At 50.8% G+C, this 26933-nt stretch overlaps 1 protein-coding gene across 2 annotated transcripts in view; it reads right to left on the bottom strand.

Moving 5' to 3' along the window:
- Positions 1-6742: 6742 nt before the first annotated feature.
- Positions 6743-26933, bottom strand: part of HMG20A (high mobility group 20A) — a 70542-nt gene continuing 50351 nt past the window's right edge. For both annotated transcript variants that reach the window (XM_017337992.3, XM_051834636.2), the window contains exons 4-10: positions 24912-25124; positions 21120-21252; positions 20283-20314; positions 14082-14157; positions 13380-13595; positions 12616-12758; positions 6743-8773 (exon numbers count right to left, since the gene is read on the bottom strand). In XM_017337992.3, the coding sequence (XP_017193481.1) occupies positions 12622-12758; positions 13380-13595; positions 14082-14157; positions 20283-20314; positions 21120-21252; positions 24912-25124 (807 nt within the window). In that variant the 3' untranslated portion in view covers positions 6743-8773; positions 12616-12621. The remainder of the gene's footprint in view (positions 8774-12615; positions 12759-13379; positions 13596-14081; positions 14158-20282; positions 20315-21119; positions 21253-24911; positions 25125-26933) is intronic.

Raw genomic sequence — 26933 nt, 5'->3', positions numbered from 1 at the left:
GGGTGGTGGTCATTATGAGAGCTGTGACTGGATCATGCTAATGTTTTATTAAGAAGCACAAATGTTCCTATATAATACATCTTAAATATTTCGGTAGCTAAATTCAGTACAGTGGATATAAGCTTTATAATTTTGTTTGTATTTTATGCACTTAAAAGCATGACTTGTTTTAGAGTTCACAGGCCTCACCAGCTTGGCAAAGAAGTTCAAGGCCGAGAGGTTAAGAACTTGTGGTCTAGCTGCTTCTGGGAACTTGTGTCATGACCTTGGAAGAACCGTCTTGGTGCCTTCCCTCTGCCTGCAAAATAAAACTCAACCTCTAAGCATTGCATTCAAGGCCCTTTTTTTTTTTTTCAAGATTTCTTTTTTATTTATTTGACAGGCAGAGTTCTACAGAGGGAGGGAGAGACACATGACAGATAGAGATCTTCTATCTGCCGATTCACCCTCTAACTGGTCATGGTTGTCCAGGCTGGGCCAGGCCCAAGCCAGGAGCTCCATCCAGGTCTCCCACATGGGTGCAGAGGCCCAAGCACCTGGGCCATCTTCCACTGCTTTCCCAGGTGCATTAGCAGGGAGCTGGATTGGAAGTGGAGCAGCCGGTGCTCATAGGGGACGCTGGTGACGCAGGCAGCACCTGAACCTGCTGCACCACACGCTGGCCCCCTCACTTCCATTTTTCGTCAATGCCCTGGATACAGCTGGTGTTCTGATCACACTGAATTGCTTAAAGAGCCCCCCAGTGCACTCCCACCTCCAGGTCTGTGTGAGAGCCACTCTTTGGCTACGGCCCAGTTCTAAATGCTGGCCCGGGAAGGCCCTCTTTTGACCTCCCCCAAGCACAGCCGCTTTGTAATTTCCAGAACACTCTGCTCCCCGCCGTTTGATCCCTTATCAGACCCTATTGTAGTGAGGTTTGTAGCTGGCCTTTGTTATACTGGGAGCCTCCGCTTTTACACGCAGAGCACATCATAGGAAGTCCCAGGAATGTTGGAATGAATGGATGGATATGAAATATTCATTCTCCTGGGCCATGGGTAGAGCGCTTCTTGTGATAAATATAACATAAGCCCACTTTAAAAACCCACCAGCCCCAAGAAACAGAGAAGGTTACGGTCTGGCAGCCTGCCCCAGCTGGCTGGAGTGGATTTCACCCTGGAGGATAGGGTGCTCCCGGTGGGAACCATGGGCTGGGACTCTAAGCCTCTCACGCTTCCCTTCGGCCCTCAAAGCCACGTCTGTCTCCGGCCAGTCTCTAAGCAGCCATGGTCTGCCCCGGCCCAGAATTTTCTAGGCACCAGGTTATGGTATGATTTTTATAGCCGAGAGCAGTCAGCTGCTGGGCGGATTAAAGAGCAGCCTCTCCTTGATTTCATAGTTGGGAGAGCGGCTGGAGGAAGCGGACGCGTGTGTGGGCGCAGGCACCCAGGATGAGCGAGGGCGTGGCCGCAGACGCCCACACGAGGTTAGCATCTCACCGAGCCACGCACTCGCAGCACAGACATGTCAGCCACTTGCCCAGGTGGAATCTCAAATTTAGTTCCTGCCCAAAACAGAATTCTTGATTCCCAACCTCCCCCCCACCCCCAATTAAGTTTTATCCTTAACTTCATGCCATTCCAGGCCACGGCACCTCTATCTGCTACCCAGCAGCTGTGGCCAAAAAAAGCCCCCCCCCTTAGGAGCCATTCTTGATCCTTTTTCTTTCACATCCTCAGCAACTCCTGGCCGTCATCATCCAACACGGATCCTGAATTCATCTGCTCTGTTCCACCCCACTGCCCACGCTCGGGGCTGAGCTGCTGGCTGGTTTGAGTTCTCCTGTCCACCCCCAAGTCTCTACACAGCAGCCAGAGCAGGGGTGGGCACTGCAGCACAGCAGGTTAAGCTGGGATGCCCACTGCCCACATCAGGGTGCCTGGGATCAAGTCCCAGCTGCTCTGCTTCTAATCCAGCTACCCGCTAATGCACCTGGGAGGCAGAGGATGATGGCCCAAAAACCATCCGGGTTTTCCACGGAGGCGGCAGGGGTCCAAGCACTTGAGCCATCTTCTTCTGTTTTCCTCAGGCCATTAACAGGGTGCTGGATAGGAAATGGAGCAGCTGGGACACGAACCAGCATCCACATGGGATGCGGGTGTCACAGGCAGCCGCCTAACCTGCTATGCCACAGCGCCAGTCCCTGGATCAGCTCGATACAAGAGCACTCAGCCAAGTGCTGAAGGAACGGCCTCACCGCAGGCCTCGGCACGGCCCTTCTATGCTGCTGCTGTGGGCTCTCGTCAGTCTCATCAGAGACTCTGAAAGTACAGCCACAGGGCAGTGTGGGGTCAGCACTGCCTGTTCCCAGCCATGTAAGCGCAAGCTGCTGATCTCTGAGCCTAAACTCACTGACCTGTAAAATGGGCACAGCAGCCCTACTCTGGACAGTCATGCGGAATTCAATGCCATGACTTATATAAAAAGCAGGACAGAGGATTTGGCCTAGAGCATGCGTCTAACTTACGTATCTTTGAGTCATAGACTATGTTTATATTTGGGTAACTTCTACTCTGGCGACAGTACTATTCTCAGGGTTTTACATGGATTAACTACACAAAAACCCAACAGGGTAGAAACCAGAAATATCCCTGAGTTAACAATGAGCCCAGCAGTCCCTCCCAGGGTCAGAGGCCGTGCAGCTGTCACTGACTCTCTTCCTTGGAACTTTCTGGAAGGAACACACTTCTCACTCTAACCCAGAACCCGTGTATGACAGGACTTCAAAACGTTTGTGGAAAAATGGGAGGAAAAGACTTTTTTTTTCCTTTAAGATTTATTTATTTATTTAAAAGGCAAAGTTAGAGAGGGAGAGGCCAACAGGCAGGCTCGGGCCAGGCCGTCCCAGGTGCATTGGCAGGAAGCTGGATTGGAAGCAGAGCATCTGGGACACAAACTGGCGGTGATACAGGATGCCACGGTCACAAGTGGTGCCGCAGTGCTGGCCCCTCAGAATTCTCTGCACCAAAATAAACTTATCTTTTTTTTTTTAATTTTTTTTTTTTAAATTTTTTGACAGGCAGAGTGGACAGTGAGAGAGAGAGACAGAGAGAAAGGTCTTCCTTTGCCGTTGGTTCACCCTCCAATGGCCGCCGGGGCCGGCGCACTGCGGCCAGCGCACCGCGCTGATCTGATGGCAGGAGCCAGGTGCTTTTCCTGGTCTCCCATGGGGTGCAGGGCCCAAGCACTTGGGCCATCCTCCACTGCACTCCCTGGCCACAGCAGAGAGCTGGCCTGGAAGAGGGGCAACCGGGACAGAATCCGGCACCCTGACCGGGACTAGAACCCGGTGTGCCGGCGCCGCTAGGCAGAGGATTAGCCTAGTGAGCCGCGGTGCCGGCCAAAATAAACTTATCTTTTAACTCTTTTCCATGAACTTTTGAAGTCCCTCAGTATGAATGTATGTTAAGTGTAAATAATTTCACAAAATAGTTCTTTTGGGGCTGGCGGTGTGGCACAGTGGGTTACAGCCCTAGTTTGCAGCGTTGGCATCCCATATGGGCACCGGTTCAAGTCCCAGCTGCTCCACTTCTGATCCAGCTCTGCTACGGCCTGGAAAAGCAGTGGAGGATGGCCCAAGTCCTTGAGCCCTACACCCAGTGGGAGATCCGGAGGAGGCTTTTGGCTCCTGGCTCTGGATCGGTCCAGCTCTGGCCATTGAGGCCATTTGAGGAGTGAACCTGTGGATGGAAGATCTTTCTCTCTGCCTCTGCCTCTCTGTAACTCTTTCAAATAAATAAATCTACATAAATAAAAAATTTCTTTTTACTACATGTAGTGAATTCTCATAGCTTTTCATTTTAATTAAAAAATTTTAAAACAACTTATTGATTTAATGACCTTTTTTTAAATTTTTAATTTTTTTTTTGACAGGCAGAGTGGACAGTGAGAGAGACGGAGAGAAAGGTCTTCCTTTGACGTTGGTTCACCCTCCAATGGCCACTGCGGCCAGCGCGCTGCGGCCGGCGCACCGCGCTGATCCGATGGCAGGAGCTGGGTACTTCTCCTGGTCTCCCATGAGGTGCAGGGCCCAAGCACTTGGGCCATCCTCCACTGCACTCCCGGGCCATAGCAGAGAGCTGGCCTGGAAGAGGGGCAACCGGGACTAGAACCCAGTGTGCCGGCGCCGCAAGGTGGAGGATTAGCCTAGTGAGCTGCGGCGCTGGCCTTAATGACCTATTAGTAAGTCAGAAATGTACTTGAGAATTCATCTAAATTATACTTCGGGGCCTGGAGCAGGTTAGGATGTTGCTGGGGATGCCTGGTACCCTATGGGAGCGCCTGTTTGCACCCCAGCTACTCTGCTTCTGATCCAGCTCACTGCTAACGTGCCCGGGAGGCAGCAGATGATGGCTCTGGCGCTTGCCACCCTTGGGAGACCTAGTGGAGTTCCTGGCTCCTGGTTTCAGCCTGGCCCAGCATTGGCTATCTTGCAGTCATCTGAGGAGTAACCAGTGGATGGAAGACCTCTCCCTGTCACCGCTTTCAATAAAAATAATAGCTCTTTAAAAAATGACACTTAATGCAACTATCACGTTCCAGGTACCTCGGCCACCACCAGGAAAACGCGGACTTCTGTAGTTCACTTCCATCCCGTCCTTATTAGCTGACCCACTTGTCCCAGCTGAGCTCTGCTCCCTCTGCAAGCGCTCTCGCACTGGAGGGAAGACCCTCTCCTACCAGAGGAGATTCAAGGAGTTCTTTCATGTTCCCACTCCCAGTACAGCTGCCTTCTGTTTGTTTTTTTTGACAGGCAGAGTGTACAGTGAGAGAGAGAAAGAGTCAGAGAGAAAGGTCTTCCTTTGCTGTTGGTTCACCCCCTAATGGCCACCGCGGCTGGCGTGCTATGGTCGGCGCACCACGCTGATCCTAAGCCAGGAGCCAGGTGCTTCTCCTGGTCTCCCATGGGGTGCAGGGCCCAAGCACTTGGGCCATCCTCCACTGCACTCCCTGGCCACAGCAGAGCGGGCTGATCAACACCTTCGTAGGCCCGAGGCAGAGTGAGCTGCAGGGCAGCAGGGAGGGGCTGAGTCAGCAGAACTCTGGGGTCCAGCGGCGGGCAGGGTGCTAGAGGCTGGGAACGAGGGCCCTCCGTGTTCCCGCAGGAACGTCCAGGGCCCCTAAGTCTGCCGAATGTGCCCTGGCCCTGCTCCTCCTCTTACTGCGGTCCCTCGCCCAGGACGCCCTTCCTGCTGGCAGCTCTGGCTTCTCCCATAGACACCAGGCGAGGGGTTTCCGGGGGAGTGGATGGCCGCCGTTGTTTCCACCCGGCCTGACTTTCAGTGCTGATTTCTTACCTGAGCTGGTGAATGAGCGCGGACAGAGTCTGAATCTGAGGGCAGGCTACGTGTCAAAGGTCAATCAATAGAACAAGGAAATTCTCTCCGAGGGCAGGAAGTAGCTATGAGCTTCTCTGCCAAATACCTCCACTTCCCCACCCGAGGCACAGATTATCCTGGTGTTGTGAACCAGCAGGTGCAGGGCAGTTAGGGAAAGGAGACAAACTGGGGGAAGTGCTACCACCTGTTTCTGGGGGCTTTCGCCAAACAGGGCTGGCCACCAGCTGTTGCGGGACAGGGGAGGAGCTAAGGCGGGAACAGGAGACAGCTCAGACTGAAGCTAGTTTTCAGATTTTTTGGCTGTGTAGGGAGTTTATTCTCAGAGACAAGTTAACACATCCCGGTCACCAAGCTGGGGGAGCGTGGGTCTGGAGCCCACACGGAGTCACGGGTTCGAGGGTGAAGTTAGCTTTCTACCCCATATCCCTCTTACTAAAACCAGTGCATTCCTGGAGGCAGCCACGTCCGCACAAGGACGTTTCTGGCCGTTCCTTACAGCTAGCTGTAGCCATATGCTGAGGTTTGGGCCAGAGGAAGCCCAAGGGTGACCGCTCTGGGAAACCCACACCAGCTCGTTCGGCCCCTGCCCTCTTTCCGGCGTGCTGTCGGCAATGTCAGTGCTGCTGCTGGTCAGGGGCGTCAGGTTTCGGACCAGAGGTGACCTGAGAAAGGGCGCCTGTGTGGTGGCCATGAGTCTGGCCTGCCTACCCTTGGTGGAGTGTTCTGTGACCGCGACACCCCTCTCACGTAAGCTCCTGCTGATCTGGGTTTCTGTCCATATAGTCAAACCCATCCTAAGTGAGACGCCCTGGTAACTCTTGGCATTCATGTGACAAACACTTCCCACCGCCCAAAGTGTGTTGCTGTGCTGGGCCGGGGCCCGGGCTGCCTGCCCGGGGAGCAGCAGGCTCTGGCCGCTAGGGTGCTTCACCTCTGGTGTTTTCAAACATGGTGGGAACAGGTGACAAACCTCCTTCACAAAGACTGGTTAAGACGAGTGGTGGTTGTTTTTTTAAAAAAAAGCATTTAAGGCATACAACTTCTCTTCTCTGTCAAAACAGCTCCCATCAAGAGGGACCCCAGAGTCACTGACATTAAAAACAGACACCCTTCAAGTGGCCGCAGAGCCCACAGCCGCCTTATAATGAACTACGACTCAAGGTGCTGTTTCAACGTATGTGAAAATAACTGACTTCTCTCAAACAGGGGACGGCACATTCGGAATAAGCGATTGGTAAATTGAACGTGCCGCTGCCTGGAAAACCGAACAGACCTGATGACTGATGCACAGCTGACAAAGTCTTCAAGAGGAAGGAGCAGAGGTGCGGCTTTTTCATTACAAAACGAGCAACCGCTGGACCAGGTGAGCTCACATAGAAAAGTTTTAATGAGACAAATGTCAGACAAGCATATCAACTTCTTAAAAAACAAAGAAAACTTAAAAGTTCAGTTACAAAACACTTTTACAGGAAAGCCTGGCAGTCCCAAACTCACGGACACCACTGTATGTCCTAAAATGTGTCAGAAATAAAAACTGTCTCCCTTCCTCAGCTGCTCCTTGTGTTTTAAATAGAGAAAAAGGAGATCTGTGACGCGGGGTGGGGGCAGCGAGTCCCGGGCCCTCCCGCCCACCTCCTGAGCGTGCAGATGGAGGCGCGGCAGATCCGCTCTGCAGAGCCCGAGGGGCCCGGCCACCAGTGCCGAGGGCACAGCTGCTGCGAGAGCCAGCGTTTTCACAGCAAGCGGCCCATCTCGAGAAAGCCATTCCACACTGTGGGGTCTCACACGTTCCTGAATGCGCACGTGCCCGGTCGCTGCGGTGTGCTGTCTAGCCGGAGATGGCGAGCTCTGGGCCGAGCTACAGCCTCTACTGGTCACAAAACCAGTGCTGACAAAGCTGCGCAGAACTGCACACTTGGGAGAAACGAGAGGAAGGGAGGAAGCAGGAGAATCACTGGCAGAAGGCAGTCACAGACTTGCAGAACCAGCTTGGACGTCCTGTTACAGTGCATTCCAGCACGGACGTCGCAGGCCAGGCGTCTACGAGAAGTGGCAGAAACAGATGAGACCAAACACAGCGAGCTGGGAGAGCCGCCCAGGTCAATGGCAGATCACAGTGGGGCCTTGACTCGGATCAACTGCCAAGGGATGCCACGGGGGCGTCAGCGTGGACACCTGGTCTGTGCTCACACACGAGGCTGGGGCTGCTGCGCTCCTCTGCACGGATAACCACACCAGGGGAGGAGCCTAAGGGAAGGCGGCCCCACGGTGGGGAGCGTCCGGCTGGCCCGGCGGCTCAGCCTCACTCCCAGATCTCAGCTGCCACCGCGGCCTTGTGCTCCCAAGCATCAGAGAAGGACAAAGCCCTGGGGGAAGCAGGACCTCCACCCCCTTGGGCAGGAGGGGGAAGGAGGAGGCCTGTCCTCTCACTCCGACGTGGATGAAGGGCTGCAGGAGGACGAGGGCCCGAGCTCCTCCGTGCCCCTTGGGTCAGGCCCCGAGACTGCTGCGGCCGACTGTCCTCCCGTCCAAATCCACGCCAAAGACGACGGGGACTCCGTCCACCGGGAGAGACGCTGGGCTCTTCTGCAATACCAAGGGAGGAACTCCTCTCCCTTCTCCCGCTGGCTGATGGCCTTTTCCTCAGCAAAGCGCCCCACAAGACACAGGCCGCAGGTGTGGACAAGAGCCTTGCTGGGGCGGGGCCTGGGGCCTGTGTGGGAGCAGTGCTTGAGAACAGTAGGCAGCATGGGGAGGAGAGGGCGCGTCCCCTCCGGGCTGTGGGTGGGAACTCAGCTGCGCCCCACACGACACAGTCAGCAGGAGTTCCTTTCTTTGGAGTCACAGCAGGGCCCCGATGGGAGATGACCCCGCCCAGCCAAGAAGAGAACCCTCCTCCAGAACCCTGCGGAGCGGCAGAGCCCAGAGGTCAGCGCATGGAGCTGGATAACCTGGGGGGTGGGGGAAAGGAAGGCGCACCCCTCCCCTCCATGGCATTAACAAAAGGGACAGCTAGGTAGGAAAACCCGCGCTGGCCAACCAGAGGGTCCAACGGGAACTGCAACGTGGGAGGTCTGTCTTCCTGCTGTAGATGTGGGTCTCAGGGTCCCCCCTGCGGGAGACCCACTAACAGAACACAAACGACAGGAGCCTGGAGACGGGAGGAGCTGGCCACACTCTGAGGCGGGGTGTGGCCCCCATGTGAGGGGTCCACAGGAGGTTCATGCACAGGGCTCTCCAGCTGCCCGCCCAGATGCTGCTGGGGAGGAGACGGTCCACGGACAGTTCTTTCCTAGGTAAAGGTCTGCTCGGCCTCCACTCAGTTCACATTTCCATGGGTGGCTTCTCACTCTTCGCAGGTAGAACACTTACAGAACGTCTGGGACTGTGGAGACCTGAAGAACAACACGAGAGAGGATGACATCAAAAAGATAAGGACTGGGTGGCAGCGGCCCACAACGCGGAGTTGTTCCTGAGGGCTGAGCGGGGAGCTGCGGCGGGCAGCCTCCCGGAGGTGTCTGTGTGACGTCTCAACCAGCGCACACCCCTGCTCTAGTCCCGCCACTGTCAGGGACACTCCTGGCGACAGGAGGTGAGCACCCTGCCCCAGCCCACAGAATGTGTGCAGATCAAAGCCAAGTTTCTCCACGTGTGAGTCCAAGGGCGCCTTGCTCACACAGACAAACACGCAATCACACGAGAGAGATTTTATTTCAATCCTCAAGCAGCCAGACACTTATTAGGTTCAACTGAAATTAGGCAACACATGGATTCCGACAGCTCGCATCAAGCGGTCACTGCTCAAGTTAAGAGTCCCCCACGGCTTCCTCCGGCAGCACTCGTTTCCAGGCCCTGGTTAGCTGCAAGGAAGTCAGAGCTCACGAAACCCTTCCGCTGTGTATTCAGAAACACAATCTTTAAGTGGGCTGACCAGAATTTCATAACTTCTTAATTCCTAGATGGAAATTAAAAAGTAAAAGTCGACTTCCTCTCTGTCTCACTGCCGCCTCCTGGGACCACTCAGTGTGTCCCCCCAGCCCTCCCAGGTCGCCTCACAGCAGCGTTTTAGGAACCCCGAGTGACAGCAGACCTGCTGGACTCCTCACTCACTCACTCACTCAGGTGGGCTCAGGCAGAGAGCTCTCCTCTTTGCGAGTCCGTCTCTTCCCGTGTCAATTCTGGACTGCCAATGGGTCCCGCGGCTCTAATATGGGTATGCCCCCCCGAAACTCGGAGCCATCAGCTTTCCTGCACTCACTGGCTCCTGACAGCGGATGGAACCGCTGCCGAGCTCATGGTAGAGTAATTAATGGCACCATGAGCGCTGGGGACATCAGCCTGGCTGTCTGTACGTATTTGTATAATGAGGCCAAGCTAGTATTAATCACAGTCTTTTAACTGTTTCATCTGACAGTTTTTGGGGAGTGCAGGAAACCATTCTTAGTTATATTTGCATGGCTAGAGTGCAAAAATCTGTATAATACAGCAGTTTACATTTTCTGACATTTTTTTCCAAGGGCAAAATACTTGTAGGTTAAAGTCAAGGATAATGGTGACATTCCAGGGTGTCAGACACCCCAGGAAGCAGACCCTTAAGATGGACAAAGCGTGCGGAGTCTTCCTACAAAATGCTCAGAAGCGAAAACCACTGCGGTCCCGTCCTTGCTCACGGCCCTGCACCTACAGGACGAGGCACTGTGCTTGCACAATCTCCACGCCGTTCCTCCCAGCGCTGTCTTTCCAAGCCTACAGGAGTGCTAATTGAAAACCCTATGTGAAAATGAGAAGGAAGACGAGCTCCTGGAAACCCCAGGCCTGCGCTTACAAGCTGTTCCCACGCAAGCAGCAGCAGCTGCGTCGCTGCCTTATCCTGCGGGGAGTCCAGCCATCTCTTCGAGGTGCAGTCCATCCATCTGGCTGCTCGCTAGGACAGCGCTCCCTCCCCTCAGCGCACGGCTGAGGCTACAGGGTCAAGGACTACTCCTATGGCTGCCACTGGAAGGCCTGACTGAGAAGGACAGGCACTCGTGCCGTTGCCTCTGCCTGCGGAAGCTGCCTCATCAGATAAAGAATCGCAGGTTCTATTCATTGCTCCACACGTTGCTCAAGTCCAAGCTAAGCTGGAACATGAATGACAGTTGTTCGCCTACCTGCAGGACAAATCAAAGATCCAAGGCCACGGCCGGACAGCCTAAGAAGCCCACCTGCTGCTGACTCTTGTTCTAGTATTGCGCGTGGCCACCTCACTGTGCAGACCAACCCTGAGGTTTCCAGACAGTTTATGTGCCTGAAGGGATGGAACAACTGACTTAATTGAAAGACCAAAGCTAACGATTTTGTGGGAACTCCCTATCCGAAGTGAACGGATAACCAATTCCCTCTGGGAAGGGCATGTGCCGACCGTCTGTTAGTGCCGCGCAGACTGCACTGGGAGACTCCACAGAGAGATTCTAACACACACTACCAGTCATTTGCTGAATATACTTTTTTTTTTTTTTTTTAATTTGACTGATAGATTTAGGCAGTGAGAGAGAGAGACAGAGAGAAAGGTCTTCCTTCCATTGGTTCACCACCGAAACGGCCACTACGGCCAGGGCTACGCCAATCCAAAGCCAGGAGTCAGGTGCTTCTTCCTGGTCTCCCATGCGGGTGCAGGCGCCCAAGCACTTGGGCTGTCGCTCCCCGTCTTCGTGGAGGAACGACACTGAACCCTGCCTAGGCTTCATATCCGAGTCACGGCACCATTATGTCACTCCCCGTCTTCGTGGAGGAACGACACTAAACCCTGCCTAGGCTTCATATCCGAGTCACGGCACCATTATGTCGCTCCCCCTCTTCATGGAGGAGCGACACTAAACCCTGCGCTGTTCTTTCGTCTGCTCGGCCCTCCCCAGGTTTGCTGCTGGTTCTTCCCGGGTTGGCTACCGTCCCTTCCACCTCCGTGGAAGGGCGGTTCCCCCTGGCCACTTTCCCCACTTCCGCGGGGGAGCGGCACACCGCCGGCCGGCTCTCTCGGGGGCTGCACAGGTGTTCCTCTTAGATATTCCCCTTAGATGTTCCTGGTGCATGTTGTCTCTCTCCTCCTTTATAGTCCTCTTCCACCAATCCCAACTCTGCTACCCACACGCCGAGTACGCTGCTCTCCTCCAATCAGGAGTAGGTCCTACAGTTTATTGGTTGAACTGGAGGCAGCTGTGTAGAAGCTGTTTCTCCCTTCTCAGCGCCATATTGTGGGAGAGCAGATGCATAGAATAAGTCTTAATTCCAGTAACAGTCTAGTCCGAGTTGCTCCCCACATGGGCCATCCTCCACTGCCCTCCCGGGCCACAGCAGAGATCTGGCCTGGAATAGGAGCAGCCGGGACTAGAACCTGATGCCCATATGGGATGCCGGCGCTGCAGGGGAAAGATCAACCAAGTGAGCCATGGCGCTGGCCCCTGCTGAATATACTTTAAAAAAGCTTATTTTTGGGCGGCGCTGTGGCTCAATGAGCTAATCTTCCACCTGCGGCACCGGCACACTGGGTTCTGTCCCGGTTGCCCCTCTTCCAGGCCAGCTCTCTGCTGTGGCCAGGGAGTGCAGTGGAGGATGGCCCAAGTGCTTGGGCCCTGCACCCCATGGGAGACCAGGAGAAGCACTTGGCTCCTGGCTTCGGATCAGCGCGGTGCGCCGGCCGCAGCAGCCATTGGAGGGTGAACAAAGGGTAAAGGAAGACCTTTCTCTCTGTCTCTCTCACTGTCCACTCTGCCTGTCAAAAAAAAAAAAAAAAAAAAAAAAAAAAAAAAAAAAAGCTTATTTTCTCTCTCTTCTGTTTGTTTCAATGTGCTACTGACCACTTAGAAATTATGAACAGTTTCCAGGGAAAAGGAATTTTAACAATGAGTAGCATTTTTCCCATCTGAGTGTTGTTTTGGGGTGATTTCTGCTAAGTTTCTCACTGACTCTTCAAATGCCTGAAGAAACGAATGCTCAAGGACAATTTGCATCAAAGCTCGAACTGAGCTCCAACCACAAAAGTCAGGGTTCCTCCAGTAAACTCAAGCACTGGAAAAAAGCTGCCTTGATTTCGTCACCTGACATTATTTACCACACTTAGCAACAATGCAACAGGAATCTCAAGTCTCCAATTTGTGAACTCAATGGAATTCCAGGATTTTTTCCAGAATGCTGATCAAGTCTGACGGTGTCTTATTTTTGATGAACGCAGCACACAGGCATCCCATCAGTGGGCACTCACCACTCCCTAACGATCAAGCCTGTTCACAACTTCTCGGACTGTAGCTATGAAGTTTTCGTTGTCTTGGGGATTGGCTAGAATAATACTGTGCAGTCTGTTCATATAGGAGTCAATGGTGTCCACTGTCGGAGTCTCTCCACTTCCTGTAGAAAGACAGGAGAGACAGTAAGAAAATTCTTCCCACTCTGTTCAACCACAGAACATGTAAGTGAACCCACAGCAAGGGGGCGGTGCCTCCAACATGCCCTGGTCCACAGACACAACGTGATTTCAGAAGACAGACGTTTGCTCTCAGAAGAGATGACACTGATCCACACGCTCCTAGAGACAAATGGGGGTACAGTGCTGTGCAGCACCTGAGAGGCTGCACGGGACGGACGGCAAGACTGCCAGACCACCCCCACGTAAAAGCGTCTACAGAATACGAGCGTTCGTGTTCTCCTCCTCCCCATGAAAACAAAAACGAACACAAAGCAAGCAAACACACAACGGGGCAGTGCTTCTCTTGGGATTCAGCACTCAGTTCCCAGGCTTCTGACGGTCAAATCAAGCTTACTAGAGAGGAAAACAAACTACATTAAAATGGAAGTGGCCCAAAACGTGAATGACCGGCAAGGCTGGCATTCTGGGAGACTTTAGCCAACCCCGACGTTCGATTACGGGACCCACAGAACACCCTGCCAGCAACCCCCGAGTCCCCCGGGGAGATGGCGGGCCCCAGCGGCACCAGCCCCTCCGGCCACCGAGGCTGCCTGCGCCCTCACCGGGCAGCGGCATGCTGGCAAAGCTGCTGGCCAGCACCTGCCGCAGCGTCTCCAGGTGCTGCTGCAGGACCGTGTTGCGGCTGCGCTCCTGGATCACGTCCACCTCCAGCTTCTCCACCGCCGTGCGCATGCTCTCCACGTGCTTCTGCAGGGCCGCGTTCCGCTCCTCGAACTCCATGTTGGACTTGCGCAGCTGGCGCAGCTCCGCCTCCCGAGCTGTGGACACAGCACACCGAGCGCGCGGCCGCGTGAGGCGGCGTCTCGGGGGTCGGCTCGGCGCCCCCCCTCCCCTCGCGCCTGCACTCCAGGCAGCGATGCACAGGGAAATGCCTGGCGCCCTGGAGCCCTTCTCATCCTGCAGCTGCGCACGGGCGCGGTTCCAGTGTGAAAGTCGCGCAGGGGGCTGGGGGATGCCCCGCCTTCGTGCAGTGGCATCTGCCTTCTCTCACTTGTTCTGCATTTCAGACTCGCGCGGAGGCGCCCGCCTGGACAGAGGGTCCCAGGCCCAGCCTTGAGCCACGAACCCGTGCTTTACGTTTATTCCCTCTGACCAGAGCCCAGAGCAGCCCTGCCAACACGGCCCCGGTCCCTGCGCTGGGTCGGGTGGGCCCTCAGGAGGGCTCTCCCTACCACCCCTACCCCGAGCAGGGCATTCGCCCTGTCAAAGGTCTGAGGACCGCAGACAGACCCGTCAGCCTTCACCTTTGCTGTGGTTCAGGAACTCTTCTGTGAAGATAGGGATGTCAAAAACAGAGCGTTCCTTCACCTCCGCTTCCTTCTGTGAATCGAGAGTGACAACAGTGAATTCTCAGCTCAACTCCCCTCAGCAGGGTGAGCCGGGGCGTCCAGAGACTGGCCAAGGCTCTCCCCTCGTCACTGGAATCCGCTTTCACAGAGCAAAGCAGGGCGCGTCCTCCCTTCTTTCGGGTGCACAGCTGCGGTCCACTACAAAGCCTCAAACCTGTGCGCGCTTTCCTCACGGAGAACCCGGAAGCTGTCTGTCTGCTCTGCGCTTTCGTCAGTCACCAGCACGCGGCTGTCCAAGCGGCTGAGGCAGGGACCCAGGCACGCACGCAGACGCCCTGGCAGGCAGGCCTACGCAGCTTGTCCGCAGGGCAGACACAAGGGCTTCAAGCAGAGACCTGCTGGCTGTAACACCAGCAATGGTACTCCACTGCTGCACCTGCTGTATGAGGGGCAAACTATCTTTGGGGCTCTTTTAGACTTTCCTCAGACACAGGAAAAACAAAAATATAAAACCAAGAAGTCAGAAACGAGAAAGCTACAGATTGTGTGAGACAGAACAGGATAACAAAGCCTAGAATTCATCAGTAAGTCATTAATAATGAAAAAGTCTCATAAAACCAATGCAAAACATATCATTCCACAATGATCCTTAGAATAAGGTCATGGGCCAGTGCCGTGTTGTAGTGTGTACAGCTGCCGCCATCCCATATGTCCTGGCTGCTCCACTTCCAATCCAGCTCCCTGTTAATGGCCCTGGAAAAGCAGTGGAAATGGCCCAAGTATTAGGGCCCCTGCCAGCAGCTTCTGGCTCCTGGCCTGGGTCTGGCCCAGCCCTGGTCCTTGTGGCCATCTGAGGAGTGAACCAGCAGATGGAAGACATCTCTTTCTCTAACTCTGGCTTTCAAATAACTAAATAAACCTTAAAAAAAAAAAAAAAAAAAAAAAGAAACAAAGAAAAAGCTCAATATTTCAAGATGGTTTGCATGTCAATTCTGTGGTGAATCTGAAGCTGAAAGCATTATGAATATAAATTTAAGTGTCTTAGTATGGTATTCAAAATCTTGTACTATACAAGATGGTAAAGAAAACAGTATGAAATGAATATTGAAGAAATCGATAATAAAATGTGAAGATTCTCAAACCTTTATGACACAAACAGTGCAGTAAACAAATCGTTTAGAAATCATACTACAAAAACATGTTTAAAACTAGAGATAGAATGTAATTTTTCTAAAGATTTATTTATGGGGTTGGCACTGTGGTGTAGTGGATAAATCCACTACCTTCAGAGTGCCAGCCTCCTATAGGGGTATGGGTTTGAGTCCCGGCTGCTCCACTTCTGATCCAGCTCTCTGCTGTGGCCTGGGAAAGCAGTAGAAGATGGCCCATGTCCTTGGGCTCCTGCACCTACGTGGGAGACCCGGAGGAAGCTCCTGGCTTCGGATTGGCACAGCCCCGGCCATTGCTCCATTTGGGGAGGGAACCAATGGGTGGAAGCCTCTCTCTCTCTCTCTAACTTGTCCTTTCAAATAAGTAAATAAATCTTAAAAAAAAAATTATTTATTTACTTCACAAGCAGAGTTATGGAGAGAGAGACACACAGAGAGAGAGAGAGAGAGAGAGGTCTTCTATCCACTGGTTCACTCCCCAAATGGCTGCAATGGCCGGAGCTGGGCCAATTGGAAGCCAGGAGCCAGGAGCTTCTTCCAGGTCTCCCACGAGGGTGCAGGATCCCAGGTAATTGGGCCATCCTCCACTGTTTTCCCAGGCCACAGCAGAGAGCTGGATCAGAAGAGGAGTGGCCGGGACTCGAACCAGTGCCCATATGGAATGCTGGGGCCTCAGGTGGAGGCCTAATGCCACAGTACTGGCCCTAGAATGTAGTTTTTCTACTCTTAGCACCACTGATTTTCATCTTTGAAGAAAAAAAAAATGATTTGGTGCCCAGTAGCAAAGTGAAGGGGTTCACAGCCTAAGAGAAGATTCTGACAGCTGAGCTCTTGCCTGCACACTGGAGTGTGCCTGGCGCGGGGGCTGGCCTGTGAGGACTGCCTGTCAAATCTGATCAAGGAAGACGCCGATGACAAACACTGTCGGAAACACTAAGTATTAGCCCAAGGACAATCTCTAACTTGTACCCTCTCGTTTTCCTCTGAAAGCAAGGTTTCCCAGAAAAATGTACACAACAAAATATTAACCAAAGCCCCCTCCCCGCCAAGTTTCAATGTGCGAAGCCAGTTCCCAGTATAGTCAATGAGCACTACTACGTGGGCAAGAAAGGCTGGTTCCAGGAGGGATGTCAGACACACGTCACGCTGGCTTTCTTTCCACCCTGCCAGCTAACCATATGCTTTGATTCTTTAACCAGGTTGCTGCCGGAAAACAGGAAATTTAGGGCATGCACTCCCTACACATGCAAGACATAACGCATCTAAATGTAACTGCACATGAGATTTAGGACCCAGTCCTCCGGCTTTCTCATCCTTCCTGCTCAGTCTCCTATCCACCACACGGACCTACATGAGATCAGTTACCGCGCCATGGGTCTCAGCACCTGACAGCAGGCAGCGGGGATGTGCAGGGACTGCTGCTAAGGTACAGAGGGCTTTCTCCAGGTCTCCAATGCTCCGCCTGGTCATTCTGTTCTCTCCCCAGCCAGAGCAGTCCAAACTGAGCTAATTACGTGAGGACAGAGGCCAGCAGTGCACAGCCGCACTGACGTGCTGCCCCTTGGTACAGATTCTTAGAGTGCAAAGTAAGAAGCATTAAAGCAATTAAATGAAACCATCCAGTTGCTGAAAGGCAGCGGAGAAATTCTTCCTAGAAGGAGTGGTAAGAAAAGCCATCAGCCCTCTCCACTTCTGAGCACATCACTCGCATGGAGAGGGTCCTCCTGGGGGCGTGGCTATGCTTATGTCGCTCCAAGCACTGCTCAAGGGACTAAAATCCGAAGGATCTGATTACTCCCTCACTGGAAGGGCCTAATTTGCTCAGGCTGCGTGTCATTTTGTCATTTCTCATAAATTAAAGGAGAAACAAAATTATTGTTTCTTGTTCTTAGTTCTCACCTGAGATGCAGACCTGTTTTTGAGGGTACCCAGCCAACTCCTGGGTCTGGCTGGCTGGTTTGATTTGAGAGGAGCAAAAGCACTCCTCCCTGTGGTTTTCCATTCTATATATTGAGCAGAGTCCAAGAACAGAGGTCCTTTTGGACCGAACCTACTCTGCTGTGATCTAGGCTCAGGGCCAGACTCTCAGAGTGTGATGTGCCCTCTCCTCGGGGGAGTGCGCCGTGCTGTGTGCCAGGCCCCAGTGCCCACTGCTATGCAGAGTGGCTCTCAGGTCAGCACTCGCTCGGCTCCAGGATGCTCTCTCCAGCATCTGGCAAGCTAACAATGTCTCTGGGACCCAAACCCATTTAGGAATACAGCCAGTTTCTTTACTGTACACAAACCAAAAAATTCCTGTCTAACTGGCAGCACATTCTGCTGACATCTCAGAGCAGTCTTGCCCATGTGAGCGCTCAACACTGGTTAGCTTATTCTGGAAGCGTGGCATTGTGCTGTCGAGAATGCTGGACTCAGACCCAGGAGGCCTGGGGCTCAGTCACACTCCTGCCTCCCATGATATTCAGTGAGCGCTTCTGGGTCAGTTCTTTCCTGTCTTAGCCAAGTCACTCCCCCCACTGGCAAAGTGAGGCCCTCCGCTGAGAGGATTCCATGGCGAGCTCGGAGACTACCACGTCTCCCCTTCTGCCCCCGCAGACAAGCACAACAGCGTGCATCTGGAACCCATGGTGTCTGGGGACTTTGCAGTTGCTGCTCTCGTCCTTATGCACTCAGGAACCTGCTCAACCCCTCGGCTGTCTGCAGCTGACCCACGCCTCCTTTCCCTTGGCCCACGGGCAGCTTTCCACTGTCAGGGACTGCTGCCTTCCTGAACGCCTGTCACACCAGCAGCGCGTCTTACGTAAGACACTGCGGGTGCAGCAGCTTCACAAACAGCTTTAACAGCGCTCGAAAGCAGCGCAAGAACCTTCAAACCAGTTCTTTCATACAGCAGTTGTTCTGAAACGCTCCCGTTTGGAGAATCTGTTACACAACGACAAACAAAAGCTGATGCAGTGAGGGACATTCAACGATCAGCAGCCTCGCCGGGAGAGCGCCGTCCTGCAAGTGCTTGGAGAACCCACGTCTGAGAAGCTGTCACTGGCTCTCCACCCACCCACACCTTCTGTTCTTGTCTGGTTTGACATGTGTCTAATCCCCAAACAGGAAAAGCACAGAGACCCATTCCTTTTCATAAATCATAGAAATTACAGAAATTCGTATCATACTAGTGTATTCTAATAAAAAGGTTCATCTATAAAATCATCATCCGCAGCAGCACTAGGTGTTAGGTACTGAATCTACTCTATCTTTTATGACTATAATCAACTCTACTGAGGACAGGAGTGCCGCATCGAGCTTGGCCAGCAAAACCCAAAGGGATGAGAGAGGGAGGGGTGGACCAGAGGAGGCGAGACCTGTGCTTCAGGGCACGGCACAAGGTCTCTTCTGTGACCAATAGGGACAGGTAGCTACAGAGCAGGGAAAAGGAAGCATGGACATTTCATGACACTGGTGGGTTGGTACACGAAAGAAAAGAGAAGTAAGTACTGCTCACATGAGTGTCCAGTACTGTGGAAAGCGTGTAACATTATCCAATTATGACTTAAACACAAAGTAAACATACCATGTTTCTCAAGCAAAACAGACTCCTGCCATTTCACCGTAACCAGCAGACAGACATGTTTCACATAACTATTTAGAATGCGATTTATACAGTAAAATCCTCATATTTACCATGCTTCTCCTTCTGTAACTATAATCTCAAGATAAGCTACTATTTTGAAGAAATGATTTCCTTGATTTGGTTAAAAATACATGCAGAGAGTACACCACAAAATTATCTTCGGTTGAAGTTCCACTGAATGCGTTCTTGTCCCAGAGCAGCCAAGCATGCGTGGACTGGCTCCTACACACAAGCACGCGTGGACTGGCTCCTACACACAAGCATGCAAGGACTGGCTCCTACACACAAGCACGCGTGGACTGGCTCCTACACACAAGGTTGGCAGCCACATTGGAGAGCAGACCACGTGTGCCCCAGAGAGATCCTAATCCGTGAGTGTGAGTAACGGAAGTGCCAGAATAACCTCAACACCAGGCCAGGTGCGCCAAGGGCCCAGGGGAGAACTAAGCCACGAGAGCCCAAGGGAAGTGAAGGAAGCAAGAGGAGCTGAAGGAGGACATGAGACTGGGAGAGGAGTTGAGGAGCGACTAGAATTCGGAGCAGGCAGGGGAAGGAGCACCAGGAGCACAGGCACGAGGCAGAGAGCGCGGCGCACATGGGGAAGACAGCAGCGCCGGCATCGAGAACGGGAGGCTGACATTTACGGATGGTGCTGGATTCAAATGTGATATTGTAAGCAACGAGGAGTCACTGAGTGTGAGAGTGTGGAGTTGCCGCAGGCTTTATTTTTGTACAAGCACGTATTAACTACAGCCTACACAAATATATTTAAAGCTCTTTCCGCAGCACAGCCAGCACACACAGGCCTGAGTCTTACACACACACACACAACACACAACACAGGCCTGAATGCTGTCGATGGGGCAGAACCACGGCGGAGGGAAGAGGCCAGTGACTAGCCACTTGCCAGTGAGGAGAGGAGAGGAGAGGAGGGAGAGGACCTGTGGACCTGTCACTGTGTGTGACTGACACCATAGCTGAATGCTTCACTTTAACAAAATGCTGATTCCCTAAATAACAGTGAGAGTCAGACTATGGTATCTGGTGATGATAAACTATAGTTGAGTTATAGCCTTCATCTGGCCCTCGTTTCTATCCCTCACCCTGAATTCCAGTCATCTTTGGCACTTAAAGGCAATAAAATTCGTAGATAACAGGAAAAGACTGTGGTTAGGGGCAGTAGTTTAAGGACAGACTCAAGATGTCTGCCTGCCCTGTGTAGAGAACTCCTCAGCTAACGTAGTCTACCTAACCTGAATTATGGGCAGGAAACACTGGCCCCCTGGCATGACATACACACAGGAGACCACGTCTAACAGTGACATTACTACATAGGTGACGTGCGGACAGAAGGCCGATTACCTCATGGTCATGAGAGGCTTGCCGGGCTGCATCTGAAATACGAAAGAAATGAGAGAACATTCAGTTAAGAAAAAAACCGACAAAATAAAAACTCTATTATATGCCTGTACCCAACTACAAAACCTACTGGAATATGTAGACTGACAACCTGGCTTTACTTATTGTCAGTCAACACGAGTGAATGGGAATCCCTTACACACGAGGCACACGAGCACAGCCGACAGCCCTTCCCTTTGGGAGACGAGCTGCGGAGAAGACAGGAAACACAGGCCAGCTGGAGGCCCCCGGGGCAGCCTGGGTGTGGGCGGTGCTCCTCTGGCAGTGTGCTGGAGTCGGGAACCTGAAGTCAGACTTGTAAGTGTGATGATCTATTTCAACAAAGAATACAAGATCCAAAAGACAAGATCTTGTTCATCTTGTTCACTGTTGCATCCTTAATACCTATAAGAGAGCCTGATATCTAATACAAGTGTTCAATAAGTATTTTTGAATGCATGTATACACGAATGAATGAAAGAGGCTCACTGGAGGCTGGGAGAAACGGCACAGGACAGGCTGAGGGGCAGTGCGCACTCAGCTACCTAGTTCAGTAGGCAGTTTGTTACAGGAAGAGACACGGCCCAAACTGAGAATTAGGAACACAGACAACTGATAGGGGTCTTGGGGCACAAGTCAAATCACTGATACCAGGTGTGGAAAGCCAGAGGGGCGTTCTGAGAGAGCAACGTGACCCTAAGCAAGCTCCAAGGTGATGTGAGAACGGGCTAAGAGAGATGTCCGACATCTGCACTGTGCCGTCAGGTAGGGCGAGCTACACTGCGGTGCTGGGCCTGATACCTTGCCGATGAGATTTGCCTTTCTGACGGTCCTGGGTTTTCCTGCTGAAAACTTTGTAGGCCTCTGTCTTCTGGTACTGCTCCAGTTCCTTCATGTACCGCTCCTTATCTCTGTCTGCTTCATCAAGGTAACGCTAGGAAGGAAATGTGGGGTTATTCTTAACAAACTGAGACTTTATTTAAAGTAAAACACTAATTACCCTTTTGAAGAAAACAGGAGAAGTAGAACACAGAAAGAAAAGTATACATAAAATATACTTTAAGGGAGATTCAGAAAACCAAGTCATATGAATAGAATGAAAATATAACCTCTTGGTTATAAAAGAAACAGGTGCTTCTCACTTTTTAGACTACTGTCTTTTCTTCCTTAAGAAACATAAGTCCTACTGAGATCATTCTCATTAAAAACCCATGAACATGATGACTGCTGCTCCTCTACCCCACAGATGTAATTCCACATGGCCACTAGAGTCCCCAGGAGGCCTGCACGCCAACAGGCACACTTAGGTCTTCCAGGGGAGGGGATGGATCATTATTTGGCTTCTTTGCCAACCCATTTTGAGGGGATGATCTCATGCATCAACCGGCCTTTTAAGAGCCAGAAGAGTGGCGCACTAGTGCCAGAGGGACACAAGGAACATAAAAAGAGTGACCTCATCCTATGGATCCAAAAACAGACTACTCCGAGAAAGCCTCTATCTACATGCTCTGTTGCTGTGTGCTATTAATTATTTAAACAAGGTTCATCGGTCTACCAGGATTATTCTGTTTAATGTCTTCAGCTGTGCAGTCATCAAACTATGTATAAGAAAATATGAACGTACTGCTTCTGAATGAACACAAACCAGAATTAGAAATTCTGTTGACAATTCTGTGCCACATATGAGCCAGACACAGAGGAGAGTGAACCAGTCAAATCTGGGATCACTTAAGCAATGAAATCATTATGTACAATAAGTCAGACAACATTGGGGAAAAAAGGATTCATAGCAATAATAACTATTTGTTTTCATACCAATAATAGACAACAAATAAAAGCCTTCCTCAGAGGAGGAAGGCTCTTACTTAGTTGCTTATTACAGTTAATTTAAGAGAGAAATTTTTTTTAAAGACTTATTTATTTATTGAAAGGCAGAGGTACAGAGAGAGAAGGAGAGACAGAGATCTTCCATCTGCTAGTTCACACCACAAAACAGCCACAACAGCTGGGGCTGGGCCAGGCTGAAGCCAAGAGGCAGTGGCCTCATCTGGGTCTCCCATGTGGGTAGCAGAGGCCCAAGTACTTGGGCCATCCTCTGCTGCTTTTCCCAGGCCATTAGCAGGGAGCTGGATCGGAAGTGGAGCAGCCGGGACGCAAACTGGTGCCCACATGGGATGCCAGCATCACAGGCAGTGGCTTTACCAGCTGTGCCACAGTGCCGGCTCCATAAGAGACTATTTCTAATACACTGAAATAATCAGGGGTAAAGGGTCATGATTATATGTCACTTACCCTCAAGTGATTCAGAAAAAACCGCATGTGTGCATGTGAGAGAGAGATTGGGTGTGTACAAGTATGAGTGCAATGAAATGGAGAAATGGGATGAAATGTGTCAACAGGCAAATCTGTCTGTCACTTTCAATCTGAGTAAAGCATGGGCGGATATTCTCTGTATTATTTTTGTTTGTAACTTGAACATTTAAAACTATTTGCAAAGAAAAAGTGAAAAGAGCAAAAACACAAAACTCTCTCCCCACATAACTAACAGTGGTCATCCCTGGAGAAAACTGTCACTTTTGCTTTTTCATGTAGGCATTTCTGTACTGTCTGAACAAAGTTAAACAATGGATATGCATTAATTTTGAATGAAACAAAGAGAAAATCATAATCTAGCTAGGATGTCCCTGTTCCTGACCCCTTTATACAGTAAAGCCAAAACAACGCATGATACATATTCTTTATATTAGCTTATTACCACAAACAGCGATGTGATCTAACCTCTTACAAGTGTTTGACTTCAATTAATTACCCAGAGAGCATTTTCCAATTTGGTTTTGGCCTGTCTGACATTCTTTATAAACAGGGTAAGTCAGGGCTGGCGCTGTGGTGTAGTGGGTTGGGCCTTTGCCTGTGGCGCTGGCATCTGTGTGTAAGCACTGGTCCCAGCTGCTCCTCTTCTGATCCAGCTCTCTGCTATGGCCTGGGAAGATGGTGGAGGACGGCGCAACTGTTTGGGCCCCTGCACCTGCGTGGGAGACCCGGAGGAGGCTCCTGGCTCCGGCTACAATGGCTGTTTGGGGGTTAGCCAGAGCATTGAGGGCCTTTCTCTCTCTCTGTGACTCTGCCTCTCAAATAAGTAAATAAAATAAAAAAAAAAGAGGGTTAAGTCACAGATCTATGAGTCTAAGACATAAAAGAATAAGGACATCTTTCAGACGCTGAGGCTGGTGGGAACTTTCAGCCTCACTCTGCTTCAGTGGGATCTCACCCAGCGCAAGGCTACCTTGTCCTTAATTCCCCTCAAATCTCTTCAACAAATGGATTTGTTTCAGTTTGGCAACAGGGCTAGTCTCTGTCTTAGATGAGAAAGAATTCAAGTAGTTCTTGCTTTATTTTCCATAGTATGTAAAATCTGCCAGAACTCTAGCTAAAAAAAAATTCTTAAAGCAGTACAATCCTTTTCAGAAACAAAAATATTTTTTTATAAAAAAAGATTTATTGATTTGAAAGGCGCAACATCAGAGACAGAGGGAGAGATGCAGGGAGAGAGAGAGGGAGACAGGGAAAGAGAGAGACATTCCATTTGTTGGTGAGCTCCAAATATAGGAAAAAAAAAAAAAAGGAAAAAAAAAAAAAAAAAAAAAAAAAAAAAGCCAGCACTGAGCCAGGCCGCAGCTGGAAGCCAGAAGCCTAAAACTCCATCTGGGATTCTTACACAGGTGGCAGGGGCTCAAGTACGTGGGCCATCAATACCAGGTGCATTAGCAGGAAGCTGGGTCAGAAGCCAAGCAGCCAGGACTTGCACAGTGCTCTGATATGGGTGCTGGCATTACAAGTAGCCACTTCACCTGCTGTGCCACAACGCTGGCTGGCCCATAAACAAAATTCTGACGTGAACTGTAGCATCTTATCAAATGAACTTCTTCCCATTTAATTCACAATTTTTGTTTAACTCAGTGGAATAAATCCTGTTGACTGATTTCTTAATTTCTTAATATTGAACAACTTTGCAAAACAGTCTGATGTGAACTCTTAGCACAGAAATCAAACACTCATGGAAGTGGAGCTGCTGTATTTGAGGGGAGTCCTACCTCCTGCTCACATCCCTGCAGCAAACCGTGATGAAGTTTAAGAACCACTGTTAGAGAAAAGAGCTATGAAGGATCCTATTATTTTAGTCTCCTAGGCTCTGCAACAAAATCAGAGAAGCAACCATCCATCCTCTTTGCTTTTATTTGTTTGTTTGTTTTTTTGAGAGACAAAGAGGGAGCGAGATGGAGAAAGCGCACATGAGCGAGTTCTCACATCCAATGGTTCACTTCTCAAATGATGCCAGGAATGCAATCAGGTCTCTCCCATGGGTGGCAGGAGCCCAGTTACTTGGCCATCACCACTGCCTCCCAGGGTCCACATCAGCAGGAAGCTGGAGGTAGGAGGTGGAGGTGAAGTGGGTATTGAACCCTGGCACTCTGATGGGGGATGCAGGCCTCATAACTGCAAGACAAACCACTCATCGCTCCTCTTTGCTTTTCTGACACAGCTATTTTGAGACAGAATCAATACCAAGCAAAGGACGAGGAGAAGAGCCATTACCTGCTTTTCCTCAGGAGGCAGTTTGCTCCATTCGTTGCCTAACATCCTCGTGATTTCCGGAAACGGGACTTCCGGTCTCTTTGCTCGAAGCTGCTCTCGCCGTTCATTCATGAACCGAACATATCCTGTAAGGGGGGATTTGGGTGCATTGCTGTCTCGAAGAGGTTTCTTCCGCTTTCTTCCTTTGGACCAACCTCCTCGTTTACTTCTTTGCTACAAAACAAAGCACAGTAAAAAAAACAAACAATGACAATCCCCACACATATCTCAACAACAATAAACACCAACACAGAGAATAGGAAGTTTCATTTTCCGATGAATAAGGCCCTAGACATGCAGAGTGCTCCACATCTGTCCCGGGTATGCGTGTCTGCAGCGCAGTGTTTAAGAAGGGATTCCAGATGGTTCACTGGCAGACCCTTCTGTGCAGGATGCTACAAACCACTGCACCAAAGGGCCATCCTTGTGCTCATGGCCACAAGTGAGAATACGGGGAGCCAGGGCCACACAGCTCAACAGGTGCTGCCTCCTGCCAGCATAGTGTCTTCAGTGAGAAATGCAGGACCACACACACTGTACAGGAAGAGCGGATCACAGTGAGATCTGTCACCGGCCACGGGCGAAAGAAGAGACAAGCTACAGCACAGGGATTAAAAATCATTCAGGAAGGGTATTTCTCACTGGTACTACTCAGAGACGAGTTACTTCCCGCAGCAGAGAGCATACAGATTTTTCAATTAGTATCTAAATATCAGAAAAATTTCAGTAGAGTATAATATATCCAAAGTGAAGATCTGTTCCTTGGCTCGACAATTTGCTCCTTTAAGATGTATATTTTATAAAGTCAGAGGTCTTTATAAGTTATTAGTTAAATCAAAAGATTAAATCACTTTGAAAAAAAGGGAGGAAAAAAAAAGAAATGAAGTCTGATGTTTCACAAAGCCCCTCCTTTGGTCATTTCAATGAGACATAGGGTACACTGTATTTTCGTTTCATAATTTTACCAGTACACATAGCCTGTTAATGTGGTACTGTACTCCTACAAACACATTTAAGGTGCTGTGAGACCTCTTACCAGTTCTCCAGCAGCCTGTCCCAGGGACTGGGTCCCATATGTAATCTTATAAAACCACTAAAGTTCCTGTCATTGGGTCACTTCTTTCATGTGCAATGGGCACTATTCTACTTATGTTACAGTTATTTGCTTTTAAACACTCTTTAGACACACACACCAATCAAGTTATTAAAAAGGATCATGCTGTAAAGCAGCAGACCCAGGTCACTTGTGTATCAGAGATTTCTGTTATCATCAATAAATCTGTTTGGAGGGAAAATGGTCGAGAACTTATTTGGCAAATGGTATTTTTTTGGTGTTAGGGTTTTTTTTTATTCACTTAGTAATATTAAAGCTACTAAGGATTTTAAAGTGCTTAAAATTTCAAACATTCATTATAATAAGAATGCCAACAAGACAAAGGAAAAAATTAGTTTATTTAAAAAGATATTTTAAAATTTATTTGAAGGGCAGAGCTACAGAAAGACAGAGATCTTCATCTGCTGGTTCACTCCCCAAATGACCACAGTGGCCTGGGGCTAGGCCAGTCTGAAGCCAGGAGCCTCTTCCAGGTCTCCCATGTGGGTGCAGGGGCCCAGGCACTTGGGCCATCCTCTGCTGCTTTCCCAGGTGTATTAGCATGGAGCTGGACAGGAAGTGGAGCAGCTGGGACTTAAACCAGCGCCCATATGGGATGCTGGTGTTGCAGGCAGTGGCTTTATTTGGTATGCCACAATGCTGGCCCCCAAAATTAGTTTTTGAAAATAAGAAAAGAGACAAAAATCAATGGTGATTTATTTTTTTTTCTAGATGACAAGCATGACTGCGCAGGCCCATACAGGGCCCTTGTGAAAACCAGAGACAGGCACCCCCCTGGGAGCTGAAGGACACAACGAGTGGGAGGAACCCTCTAGCACAGAAGGCTCTGGGCTGCAGGACGTGGCCCTGAACAAGTGTGTGTGCAACTC

Source organism: Oryctolagus cuniculus, chromosome 12 (assembly GCF_964237555.1).
Source record: "Oryctolagus cuniculus chromosome 12, mOryCun1.1, whole genome shotgun sequence".
Classification (NCBI taxonomy): domain Eukaryota; kingdom Metazoa; phylum Chordata; class Mammalia; order Lagomorpha; family Leporidae; genus Oryctolagus; species Oryctolagus cuniculus.
Note: the sequence above shows the minus strand (reverse complement) of the source record. Positions and strands in the feature narration are given on the sequence as shown.